Below are 12,872 nucleotides of genomic sequence, written 5' to 3' on the forward strand. Positions count from 1 at the left end.
ATTGTCATTGCACAGAGACCCATACAACGAAATTGTGAATGCCACAACTGTAGGTGCATTAAAGATAGTAAACAAGATACACAATAAATAGCATGTTTACATACCAGTGTAGAATTACTCTGTAACAAGTAGAAGTCCTGTAGTCAAAATGATACTTCAGCATCAAAATATAGGCTTACTTAAAGGACAAAAAGTAAAAGTGCTCATTATGCAGAATGGCCCATTTCAGAATAATATATATTACTGAATAATAATTATTGATGCATTATGGACATTGTTGCACCAAAAAGGTGGGTCTTATTTTTAACTGTATATACTGCCAGGTAGAATGAATTTCACAAATGGATCAATAAAGTCAATTCAATTTTATTGACAGTGTCAAATCATAACGGTCGTTATCTCAGGAGACTTTACAGAGAGAGTGAGATGCCATAGGAACACTATAATTTACAGAGACCCAACAAGTGGAGTAAAAAGTAAAATATTTGCTTCCAAATGTGGTGGAGTAGAAGCAGAAAATAGCAGAAAATGGCAATAATCAAGTAAAGTGCCTCAAAATTGTAAATTAAGTACAGTACTTGAGTAAATGCACTTAGTTAAAAGGTATAAAGTATAAACAATTAACTAAACAGAAAGGGGCAATTTAGTGCTTGGAGTAATTCTTCTTCTTCTCCCTTTTCTTCTTTTTAATGGCGACCTGCTTAAAGTAATTATACGGTACTTTGTGCTTTGTCTAAAGAAGCCAGCTTTCAATCCAGCATCCCTTCCATACAGTCTATGATCCCTTCACGTGTTAACGTCAGTGTCCTGCAGGTGGCGCTGGACTTTAACTAACCAATCCGGCTGCACAGGAAGTACAGCAGGGCAGGCAGCACCATCAGAGAAATGGCTGCTAGTTAGCTGCTGGCTAGCACGTTGGCCGATGTTTATTACCGTAACGTTATAGCTAACATATGACCCTTGAATGCAGCATTATTTATAAGTTAATGACTTTCCGGGGGCGCAGTTTGTCAATATCAGGGCAATGTCGGACAGAAAGCGAAGAAGAGAGAAGGATGACCGACGAGACAACAAGAGACACAAGTCGTCCAAACAGGATTTTGAGAAACTCAAAACACACACGAAAAAACTCAACCAAAAAGTCCAACAACTGAAACACGTTGAGACGTTGTGAGTAATATTACGGAGAGCTTACTGTTGAATCTCGCAAACTTATGCATGAATTATACATTTAAATATACAGGTTTTCTCTCGTCACTGCAAGTAATCCACACTTATAATTTTACCCCAAATACTTGCTTTTTGAGCGGTTAACGTTAGCTTTACTTGTGTGAGTTTGTTTTGGGAATGACAGCCGAGTTTGAGATTAACGTTAGTTAATTCTGCAGTTAAATTACGTAAGTTAATTCTGCAGTTACGTAAGAATTAACGTCAGTATTATCTTTGTTTCATGCAGCTATGAGAAACCTCCACCAGGACTCATAAAGGTAACGTTACATTTAGTGAATGCCGAGAAGCTTTAAAGAAACCTATCGTTTTGGACTAGACACATAAACGGTTATTATTTACTCAAAGAAATGCTCAGAAGTGACAGTTACTGTTGCAGGAGCACGAGGACAAACCAGAGGACTGTATTCCTGCTGAACCAGGAAATGAAGAAGCCAGGAGCTTCCTGGCCCACGCCCCCACCAAAGGGCTGTGGATGCCTCTGGGGAAGGAGGTGAAGGTGATGCAGTGTGAGTACAGTTAAACTAAATTCAGCAATATCGGCCACGATTTGCAATGAGAGAGGGATATATGTGCTGTGTTTACAGCTGTCTGTATCTGCAGGGATTTAGTTTGTTCCACAAACCTCTTTAACACTTCACACAGCTACAGAGGTGAGGGATGGGTGTGAGAAGTAATGCTCATCTTTAATTTTACACTTTTATAAAAAAAAAAAAAAAAAGAAGAGAATATACCCGGGTCCTATGATACGTCCCCTTGCTGCGACTTTTACGTGCCTGTTTTCATTGTTCTTTTGAACTTAAATACCTCTCATATCTCTCATCTTCAAATTAATTTTGACTGTGTTGTTGTTGGTTAAATGGTTTTGAATAGTTAAATTAATCCAAGGTTTTCACCTTAGATCATGTGCTAGAGATTGAGAAAGAGTTGCTGTTTTTTGTGATTCAAACAATATGCAGTGTCTTCTCATATGACCACACTTGTACACCCACAATTATGATTAAAGATCTCTAGAAAGGGTTTAACCTATGCTAATAGATTTTGGAGACTCCCCTGTATACAAATGTTATAAAGTTATATTGGCTATAGAAGTAACAGCAGCCCTTCTAGTTCAGGAACTGTAGGTGGGAGTAAATATCCACGTGTGGGCATCGGTCTTAACAAGTGACCAATGTAACTCGATTCACCCCTGTTCACGATTTAATTTTTAAATGACTTTGATTTTTTTTTTTTTTTGATTTGACAATTAACATGTTTTAATTATGTAAATACATGTTCAAGGAGTTCAGATAGAGCCTGTATCAGGGCCATATTTAGTTCAATGTGTTATATGTCACTATTTTTGGTAGCCTACTGTACTTAATATAGCCAGTATGAACTTTATTTTCTTTATTCATTGAACCCTCTATGTTTACAGGCTTGTGCGGCGATGTGCAATTTGCTATAGGTGCCAAAAAATTGGTACTGCCAATTTGTTTTGTCATGGTTCATGTGTGCAATGAAAATTACACTTCGTGAGAAAAAAATCGTGGCAGAGAATCGTAATATTAATTCTAAGCTATAAAAAAAATCGTGATTCATATTTTTCCCCGAATTGTGCAGGCCTAAATGTAACCACAAGAGCTTGATTATTAACATCACGTCTATTGTTTGTCAGTTGCTAGTGATTTATACTGGTGTTGGTAGAGAGAACCTTCTGTCTTTTTGCTCAGAAAAAGACTGTCCTTGTATTCAGCATCCATTCATTTCTTCGTCTTTCTTATTTTCATGCTGCATGAACAGCCAGGGACTTACCCCTAATTTCCATCAGGCGCATCTGCGCTGCATTGTGCGTGCATGTGTGCGTGCATGTGTGGTTGCTTGCATATGACGATGAAGGCTGTGGGATGTGGTTGAAAGCTAAAGAAAGAGCTTGTACATGGTGCTTGAGTTAAGATTATGTTGTACTACTATTCCTAAGGTCAAGAATGTACCTTCACGCCCATATTTCATCTATTTTATAGCAACGATGTACCTGTCACATCAGTTTATTTTTCCCAACTCCACAGATTTATATTTTGTTACCTTTGCTGCAGGTTGGAGATGCAAGAACTACGGCCACAGGACAGGAGACAGGGAGTGTCCGTTCTTCATCAAAGGCAACCAGAAACTAGAGCAGTTCAGAGTGGTGAGTTTGTTAACTGCTTAGAAAAAAAAGTGAGCCCACCCATAGTTATTTAGAGAAGGTATCAAAGAATGGTCCACTGTCAAAGAATGTGGGTTGGTTTGTGGCAAGGTCAAGGAGCTGTGACAGAGACAAACACGTGTGTCTGAGAGCTGGCTGAGGTTACCAACAGATCTGGGGCATATTTAGTTTACACTGGGGAGCATGTGGGCAGCAGACTTCTTCACACAGCCTGTTCCAGTGTGCCTGTAATAGAACAATACCTACTGCAGGAACACCAAGCCTCTGCAATGATTTCCATAAATGCAACTGTGCCATATTTTCATACCTCGTATTGTCACAGGGAGGTTTAAAAAAAAAAAGAAGGAAAAATGCTGACATAACAATGAATAGTAGCAACTCTCATTGTAAGCAGTATGATTCCACCCCCCCTTTCTTCATAGTAGGTGATGACAAATTGCATTTGGTCTTTTAGGCTCATGAAGACCCAATGTACGACATCATTCGGGAAAACAAAAGGAATGAAAAAGAAACCAGGTACACAAACTCTTTTTTTTTTCTTCTTTTTTTTTTATCGTGCTTGTTGTTCATATCCTTTGCTATAATTTCCCTGAATAAGAGTCTGATTTTTAAACTTTACTATATTAAAAGTCAGACAAAAGAGGCTGGTCTCGGCCAGTTAGATCATACTGAGGACCCTGCAGGTTGTTGTTTTCCCACAGCGGAGTGGGACACTCGGATGACCTGGAAATTCTTTCATGTGGCTGGTTCTCTGTGTCTGTTTCTAGCAAATAGTGTTTGACACCAGGGGGGTGTGTGTGTGTGTGTGTGTGTGTGTGTGTGTGTGTGTGTGTGTGTGTGTGTGTGTGTGTGTGTGTGTGTGTGTGTGTGTGTGTGTGTGTGTGTGTGTGTGTGTGTGTGTGTGTGTGTGTGTGTGTGTGTGTGTGTGTGTGTGTGTGTGTGTGTGTGTGTGCGTGCGTGCGTCATTACAAAAAGGTTATTCAAAGGCCAGTAGCGCTTTGAAGTCAGTTGCGTGTCTGTGCCACATTAATTTTGGCATCTTCGTTGAAAGGGAAGTGAAACAGTCCAACCTCTCCTTGCTTTGCTTTCCAATATACAGTATTGCATGATGGAATTGTAGATATGAGATAATTATTAGAAGTGCTTGCATCTACAGTATATTCATTTTGAAAGTTCGTTCTTCTGCACTTACTGTACCCAGTTTGATATCAGACTTGGTCCAGTTATTTTCTCATGTTCCCAAAATGGCTTATTTTGCATTGCCCATCTAATCTTTTAGACTTGTTTTACTGTTTTCATTTGTATTCCACACATTTTCATAAATATTTTTTGTGGTAATAGTCTCAGGTATTTGAGAGTTGGCCCCCCTTTTATATTTAACTGGTTATTGCAGGCTGTAGCTGTAGTAGTGTCTTGTTGCACAGACATATTTACAAAATGTCATGGCTGACGAAGGTCGGTGACTGAAACGTGTCTGTAATGAACTCGGTGCAGGAATTATACCTTTTTCTTTTAAAAGTGCATTTGAGGAAACCAAAGTATTTGAGCTGGGGGAAGAGCCATTTTTATAATATAGCTGTAGATTATGAAGTGCTTTTATGTTAATTAACTTTGAGCACTAGAGGTAAGCTTTAAGGAGTAGCATGACACAAGTCCTCAGACGATGAATCTGCTCAGTGAGATCCCCCCCGGCATAACGAGGCCTGATGGACACTTCACAAGAGGATGTCAACCTTTTCTCAGAGAAACTCTTTTCATGGCTGAATAGTTAACAACTTCTGGTTGTCTTCAACAACAAACAAAAATGTTTACGTTTCTGATATCGTCACTTTCAGTGTGCCAGCTCACAACTTTGAGCTAATCCAAGGGCGTGTAGTGGCCTCTAACTGTACATCTGTTTTTTTTATTTTCCCTTCCTTTGTGACACATGTTTTGTATTTTACTGAGCAGTGGGGTGCTTCCTCACTCATTCTGTGATGTGTTGATATTTTAATCTTCCTTCTTGAACCTTATTTGGCTGTGGACAGGTAGATATTCACCAGATGTTGAAGTAACTCCCTTTACTATCGATTTCTCTCCTGGCCGGTCAAAACCATGCACAATGTACAGGTTCAATTACTTACCCTCCGTTAAGGTTTAGGTGAAAGTTATCTGATCTATTTTAGTCATCTGAGCTTGCGCCTTGTTTTTAAGCGACAGGATGTCCCAATTATCAAGGTGTGTCCCAGTTAGTTCTGAAAATCCTCCACACACCTGCAGTTTTTTTTTTTCTTAGCATTTTTTTGGGGCTTTTCCCTTTTTATTATAGTGGCAGTGGATAGACATGAAAGGGGGAGAGAGATGGGGGATGACACGCAGCAAAAGGCAGCAGGTCAGATTTGAACCCGCGCCGCTGCAGGACTCACTTACTGGGTGAGCTAGAGGCCGCCCCCCCACCTGCAGTTTTAATGGTACTGTAGGCACTTGGTCCAGAAATGCCGATACTAGGACAAAGACTGGCGGTGCATCTCATAGCCCTTGAATTCCCTCCTTGAGTCCTCCACTTGGCTCTCTTCCTCGCGTTGTAGTCCCTCCCAACGAGGAAGCATGGGAGAGACGCGAGGAAATCATGGGAGGAGAGAGGGAACGAACGAATGTGTTTTTTAGAGGGATGAGACGTCCTTTCCTCTGAAAAGTCACATGAATACGTCAGCTGTTTGGGCGGAGTTAGCAACTCCTTCAGCTGCACGGCTTCCGGGAAGGCTGCTCTCGTGTATCCTTAGCTCCTCGCTCCTCGGGACAGAAATAAGAGCTTTGAGACGGCCTTTACCGAGGAGGGACAGAACAACTTCCGGTTGAGTCGAGGAGACATGAGATGCAGCCGGTGTCTTGTTTAAGGACACTTCACAAGTGTGCGTCAGTTGTTTTCCTTCCTGTACTTGACTCTAATCCCACCTCCTCTTCTCCTCTCCTCCCTGCCCTTCCTGTTTCTAGGATCCAGCAGCTGCAGCAGATGCTTCAGGACAGCACTTCCTCCAATTCAGACAGCTCCTCCTCCTCTTCCTCTTCTTCCTCTTCCTCCTCCTCATCTGACCACCATCGAAGCAAGAAAAGGAAAAAGAGGAAGGACAAAAAGAAGAAAGACAAGAAGAAGAGAAAAAGGAAACGAAAGCACAAGTCCTCCAAAACCAGTGACTGCTCAGATTCAGATTGAGTGTTTGGAATATGCTGATATATAGATATATATATATATATATATATATATATATATATATATATATAATATATATATATATATATATATATACTTGTATGCTACATGCTTTTAAACATAGGAAGAGACTGAATGAAGTACAGTAGCATCCGTGGTCGATCTTACGCAGTAGTGAAGTGTGTTCTGCATCGGGCCTCAGTAAGAACTGCACTTTGAAGACCTTTCTAAGCCTTTTCTTTGCAAGTTGAAACTGTAAAACTGTAAGTCCACTGCGCATGACTTCTCCCAGCCGTTTAATTCGCTCCAGGGTGACAACTCGCATTTGCATCTTCTCTGTTGGATTGTACAGCGCAGGGTCATATGGCCCAGCTGCTTAAGTAAGTGTGTGTACGTGTGCCTTGGTGCATGTGTCAAAAAGCATTAGCTGCATGAATCTTAAGTGATATAAAATGAGCCCACTGGTGTAAGAGATAATGTTCTTTTACAGGGTCCAATAAGATAGCATGTCAGCAAATACAGTGTGTTATTAAGAGATTGTATTTTCCACCATATTTTTGTATCCCTGCCATCTCGCTGGTATTAAATACTTTGATTGTAGAGTGTGTTAAACGCAGAGAGGTGAAGAAAAACGTCCAAATTAAACGTTGGAGAACAGTTACAATTTGTCTTCCACACAAGCCAGAATGTTTAAATGCTTGTGAGTGTGCATACACATTTGAAATGATTTGAGGTTGGAATATGCTCATTTGCTCTTAAAAAAACCACAGAGATGGGAAAGTATGTATGTGAATGTGCTCCCTTATTCTGAGAATAAATATGGCTCTCTTCTCCAATGTTTACCTAGCTCTAGGCTGCAAAAAAAAAAAGGATTTGAATAATTATGGCCTTGACTAATTGTGTACAAGACTGATTGATGACAACTTCATCTTTTGAGGAAGGTGCAACTCCACACGCAGAAAATCTGATCATTAAAAAGTGTACGGCACAGGTAACGCCATGACCTTCGTAAGAAGAAAAAAAATTATCTTTTGATTATCCTGCAGCAGTCTGAGAATACTTCAAAAAGTTTCTCAAAAATCATTTCACGGTAACCTACACAAAGCAGGGCGATCATCCCTCTGTGCTGAGCTTCCATCAACAACTTGGACTGGCAGCTCACGGTAGCTGCTTTGCACAAGACTTAACCCCTTTAGGTCACATTTGAGGAAGTCTGATGCTTCTCCTTCATGAGCGGCACATTTTGAGCAGGGCTCCCTGTGGAAATGAACTTGAAACATTCCCTTTTCCTAATGACCCTGATAGAGAGAGAGAGACAATTACAGCAGACCTACAGGGAGCAAGCAAACTAGATTTCCATTTAGATTTGTGGCTTAAGCTTTTTGAGTAGCTCAAATGCTGTAGGGAGTGTGCAGTGTATGTGTTTATGTGATAAATTACAATTACATCGAGTGACTGATCATACAGCCATGAGAACATTTTAGTTGCTGATTGAGAACTTATTCATTCTCATCTCTCTGTGGCAGCTCTGTCCGCTCCTTTTCTGGTGCTTTGACCAATAACCTATGACAAATCAACTTCATTGAAACAGCCTGGTCCGCGCTGATTTCTCCCTCTCTGAGTAGGACAATGAATCTCCGAGATGAGATTCAGTCACAAGCTGCTCAGAGGGAGGGTGCGCCACGTCGAGAGAATTTGGTCAGTGGAGAGTCTTTATTGAAGCACTCTGTCTTCTTGGACAAGGGGCAGGTCAGATTGAGTGCCAGGCCAGACTCATTGTGCAGATTGTGTTAGAGGCCAAACATATTAAGCAGAAAACTAGAGAATTAAATATTTATGACTTGAGCACTGCGCTTAAATCATGAATAATAATGTTTTGCCAAACAGGAAAGACGCAGTGACAAGGTTTCGTCTTCGCACCAGATGTGCAGAGGTTGTAAAAGCGGTGTGTTCAAATCCAAGTGAGTTACACAAACACTTCAAAGAATATGCATAAGGAGAAACAATCAAGGTTTACCTTGTGAGACGCAACAAGAAACAAGACTGACTGCATTTTATTGGCTGCAGAGCTACATTGTGCCGCATTGTGAGTCTGCACTTTATTGAATGCATTATGTAGTACTTACTGTATCATATACTGACCATATGGGATGGCTTAAAACCACTCTTCTGTCTCTTTGCAGTCTCAGATAAAAAGATTACATCCAATGTGACATCAAAATTATTTAAGGGTTGAAACAAAGAATAATTTTGACTTAAGTCTGTTTACTATCAAAATCTACTGCTACACCTAATGGTTGTGAGTCAAATAATCAGTTTGCTTTCTACCTACTTGCCTTCAGAGCCTGTGTACTTAGTCAAATTAACATTTAATGGAGGAACCAGGCTGTCATTTAGGCAGAGAGAAAAACAAATATTTCTGCTGGGTGTGTTGCTCCACATTATTTATCAGGGCGGACGGGTTCCTGTATTAATCCTCCTACTGCTGAGTGGAGACAAGGATGAGCTGCAGGACAGTCTGCTATACACTGTTCATTCCCTCTTAAACACACACACACACACACACACACAAACACACTGGGTTTAATATCAGAAACAGTCTGTAATCACTGACAGAATTAAAGGGAAGTGGCCTCATGTTGCTCAGTTCCGCTGTGCTCTGTGATAGTCCCATATCTTGTCCTGTACAATGAAATCCAATGAAACTATAATATTATGCTGTGTAGGACCTCTTTTGAGCTATATTAAAATGGTTCCCAACATAATGTAACATTAGAAGGTCAAATCTTACCCTCCAAACAGTTCTATGTGAATCTGTGGAGGGCAAAGCATGAATTATTGAAGTCATTGTTCTGTTTGCCTTCCCCTCCTGGCTGCAAGATTGGAGGCAGTCACATCTTTGTGTCACCCATCATGGAGAGAAAAGACTGGCATCTAATTGTTTGTTTTGCTTTATTTACTAGTTTAAATGTGTTGAGATAGTGTAGGCAAGGCTGCTTTCCATAGGGGAGCTCAGGGTCAGTATAGGCTACCATTTTAATATTATCACATTCTTAAAAAGTAGTCAAAAAAAAGCTGTCTTTTTTTTTTTTTTTTTAAACGTAGCTACACATCTTTATATGCAAATTGTTAAAATTGCATCACAGAAAGTGTTTGGTAAAAGCCTGCTATTTACAATTGACCATCAGTTAACCCATATTTAACCTTTCTTGAAAGCGTAATGTTAATCTGCTTATTACTAGCCTATATTAACTATAGTGCTTAGATTACTGGTAAAAATAAAAATGCTGTTTAGATTTTTGGGTCCCCAGTGTGGACGGCATTAATGAGGAGTGGTCGGTAAGTGGTCTGGAAATGTCAAATTGTAACTTCCCAGGTTGAAATGGATTAAACTAATTTCCAAATGCCATTTCATGATTTATGTAAAGCACTTTGAACTGCCCTGTTTTTGAAAGGGCTATAGCCTATACAAATATGCGACATGCCTTGCCTTTGCCTAAATCTTTTATGTTCAAGAAAACAGAAGTTAAATGGTGTCAGACAGAAGTTCATGATAAGACTAACCACTGACCTAAAAATGTAAAGAAACAGTTATACACTTTTGTCTCATAATCAACGAACATGTCAGTGTGCTTCTTGATGTGCCTACAGGTTAAACTTCACTCATAGCCTACCTGTTTCTGATTGGAGGTCATTTTTTTTTTTAATTATAACTGACCAAAGTATAACAATTTTACATATTAGCCTACTCACAACGTATTATAATATCAAGGTGAGTCCTTTTAATACCTTTGATTAGTTTCACGGTGAGAAACGACTCGGTTGTGGAGTCACGCTTGTGAACCGACTCCAGAGCTGATAAAACAAAAGTAGCCTACTGACTTCTTTATTTTAAACTGGATGAAATGAAATGAAATGATGACCACCGTCCACTCATTAACCATTGACTCAGTGAGAGCAGCCGCGGGCTGCCATGTATTCATGCAGCCTCTGTCTGGCTTCACCAAGCCAGCCAGCAGACGGCAGAAGAAGAAAAGAGGAAGTGGAAACATCAGCACTATCTCTACGGCAGAGGGAGAGACGGAGGGAGAAAACACTGAGTGACACACACACACATACACATACACACACACACAGTCACAACACACAAACTCCGGACATCAGCGCTTAATAGTGGAGAGAAGTGTCCTCGCTTCGTCAGGTTTGTCAAACCACGCTTTCTTCTCTTGCACAAATGTTGGTGTTGGGCATTATTTTAGCTTAACTTCCTTCGTGTTTTGTGCTAAATGTTGAGGATTCATGATATTTAGGGGTTCGCTGCGTTTATAGCCTCAGCAAGCGTTTCTGTGTTCTGTGTGTTACATTGCAGCGAGACAATACTGTGTTTCTTCTCGTCTTTTCTCTCTGAATGTCTTTCTTGCCTGTCTTTACTTTTGTGAAGTGGCCATAGCGGCTTTGGGCGCTGCTCTTTTTAGTGACATGTCTGATTAAAGCACCGCAGCCCGCTCCGCTTTCACACACGCATAGACACACACAACTGCAGTGAAATCAAACTAAAATTAGTCGCCGTGCTCTTTTACTTCTGGTTTGTTAAACAAGTGCGCGTTAAAGGCTGCAAGTTGTGTTGTGTTCGCAGCAGATATGCTGTGAAGACGCCGAGGCTGCTGCTGCTGCTGCAGCTCCCCGGCTTGTTTGTTCAGTGCATGTTCGCTTGATGCAAAAAGTGGTGCGTTTAAAGATGCCTCCGTTTTCCCCACACTGCTAATTAAAGAGCTGCTTTAACGCTGTGTGTTGCAGCCCAGCATGCGTGGCCACATCTTCGGCCTGTGTTTAGGAGAGGGGAGAGAGAAAGCTAGAGAGCATATATGCGGTGTTTGAGCTCCGTACTCGGAAAAGCAAAGATGTCAAAATGCATTATAATCTGGAAACTGTTCATCCACTTATGGTACTTAACATACCAACTCCCCTTTCAAACCTGTAGCCTACATCAGGGGTTCCCAAAAGTTTTCATGTGACCCCTAATTCCTGTGCGTTAGATCAGGTCAGTGTTTCCCAAACTTTCCCAACCCAACCCCCTTAAAACGAAGCGATCAACACTTGCGACCCTTAACACTGGTTGCATAGGTCTTTGGGGGTCTTTTGGGTATTTAATAATTCACACTGTTGTTTCTGCTTTGTTATCCTAATGATTGTTGCAGTGCCCCTCAGAATTCGCTTGCAGCCCCTCACTCTATGGAACCACTGCATTATAGACCCTATGTTTGAAAATATTGTGTCCTATGTGGCTCTCTTTGTAGACATTTTGTTATTTTTATTCTAACAATATCCTAGAAATATTAATGCAGTACATCAGTGCTTTACAACCAGTGGTAGGTGTACACCAGGGGGTACTTCTGCTGTTACCAGGGGCTACATGGAAACATTGTGGAGAAGCTCAACTAATTTGAAAACAGATTTGTTTGAAATAAAAAATATCCACATTACTGAGGAAAATAAATATGCAAATAGGATTACAAATTGGTGTATTGCTGAATTGTAGTATATTTATTGCCACAATAACCTAACAGCAATGAAGTTTCTGTCGATTCATGTTGCAATTAACAGTATTTGAAATATAATCAACAGACTAGCAGAAAAGTCCTAAATTGATAGCTAAAAGTGATGAATAAATGGTTGAAAGTGTGAAATCTAGTGGTAGTACAAATGTAAACTCGACCAGACCTACTAAAAAAAGAGACCAAAGCTAAACAGCGATAATTCCAGGATTACTATGTCTTGTATGGTTTGACGTGTGCAGCCACTGATCTACTGCAGTCGCTGTTTTCTCTGTAGTGAAATATTTTTTTAACAATTTCATGAAGCCATCCCATCTATCGAAAGGGTTCTTGGGAATCACTCTGTAGATGACAAATGACAAAAAAAGAGCCCCTGGTCGTCCGTAGACCCCACTTTGAGAACCCTTGCTCCATATTTCCTCTGTGATCACAGCATTGGTCTGTGGCACACCGCATGCTTTAGCTCTCTCCTCCTCACATCAGTGCAGCCTGGGGACTACGCTGTCGTCTTCTCTCGGCCCCTCTGCCCCTCCAGGCGGTTTCTGATGGAGTGACAGCTGGTTTACATGCCCTGTTAGCCACCAAAGACGTCCCTGTTGCGATGGAGCTGCATGCGTGCCGGCATCAGCGTGTCAACTCGACAATTAACACAGGCAAACATAGCCTAGATACAGAAGCACAAGCGCAGCCATGCAGCCATGTCTCAGGCACAGAC

General features: G+C 40.8%; 2 protein-coding genes across 6 annotated transcripts in view; both read left to right on the plus strand.

The window, feature by feature from the left end:
- Window positions 1–836: 836 nt before the first annotated feature.
- rp9 (RP9 pre-mRNA splicing factor) lies at window positions 837–7,438 on the plus strand. 2 transcript variants are annotated; one of them, XM_039821161.1, is made up of 7 exons: window positions 837–1,170; window positions 1,457–1,487; window positions 1,607–1,736; window positions 3,303–3,394; window positions 3,867–3,928; window positions 6,386–6,636; window positions 6,706–7,438. In XM_039821161.1, the coding sequence occupies exons 1-6, from the start codon at window positions 1,025–1,027 to the stop codon at window positions 6,603–6,605; spliced, it is 681 nt and encodes a 226-aa protein (XP_039677095.1). In that variant the 5' UTR covers window positions 837–1,024; the 3' UTR covers window positions 6,606–6,636; window positions 6,706–7,438. The 2 variants fall into 2 exon arrangements, with proteins under 2 accessions (XP_039677095.1, XP_039677094.1); XM_039821160.1 differs by having other exon boundaries at window positions 6,386–7,438.
- A 3,212-nt stretch (window positions 7,439–10,650) lies between these two features.
- Window positions 10,651–12,872, plus strand: part of elmo1 (engulfment and cell motility 1 (ced-12 homolog, C. elegans)) — a 110,744-nt gene continuing 108,522 nt past the window's right edge. For 2 of the 4 annotated variants that reach the window (XM_039819819.1, XM_039819820.1), the window contains exon 1: window positions 10,651–10,803. The gene's annotated coding sequence lies outside the window, so the exon portion shown is untranslated. The remainder of the gene's footprint in view (window positions 10,804–12,872) is intronic. The other 2 variants (XM_039819821.1, XM_039819822.1) reach the window with 1 other exon arrangement.

This window comes from Perca fluviatilis, chromosome 13 (assembly GCF_010015445.1).
Source record: "Perca fluviatilis chromosome 13, GENO_Pfluv_1.0, whole genome shotgun sequence".
NCBI lineage: Eukaryota > Metazoa > Chordata > Actinopteri > Perciformes > Percidae > Perca > Perca fluviatilis.

Bases quoted from the DNA above. Each gene is read 5' to 3' on its own strand.
- rp9 (XM_039821160.1), top strand. From the start codon at position 1,025: ATGTCGGACAGAAAGCGAAGAAGAGAGAAGGATGACCGACGAGACAAC. The intron at 1,171-1,456 runs GTGAGTAATATT...TGTTTCATGCAG, and splicing joins CTGAAACACGTTGAGACGTT to CTATGAGAAACCTCCACCAG. The intron at 1,488-1,606 runs GTAACGTTACAT...TTACTGTTGCAG, and splicing joins CTCCACCAGGACTCATAAAG to GAGCACGAGGACAAACCAGA.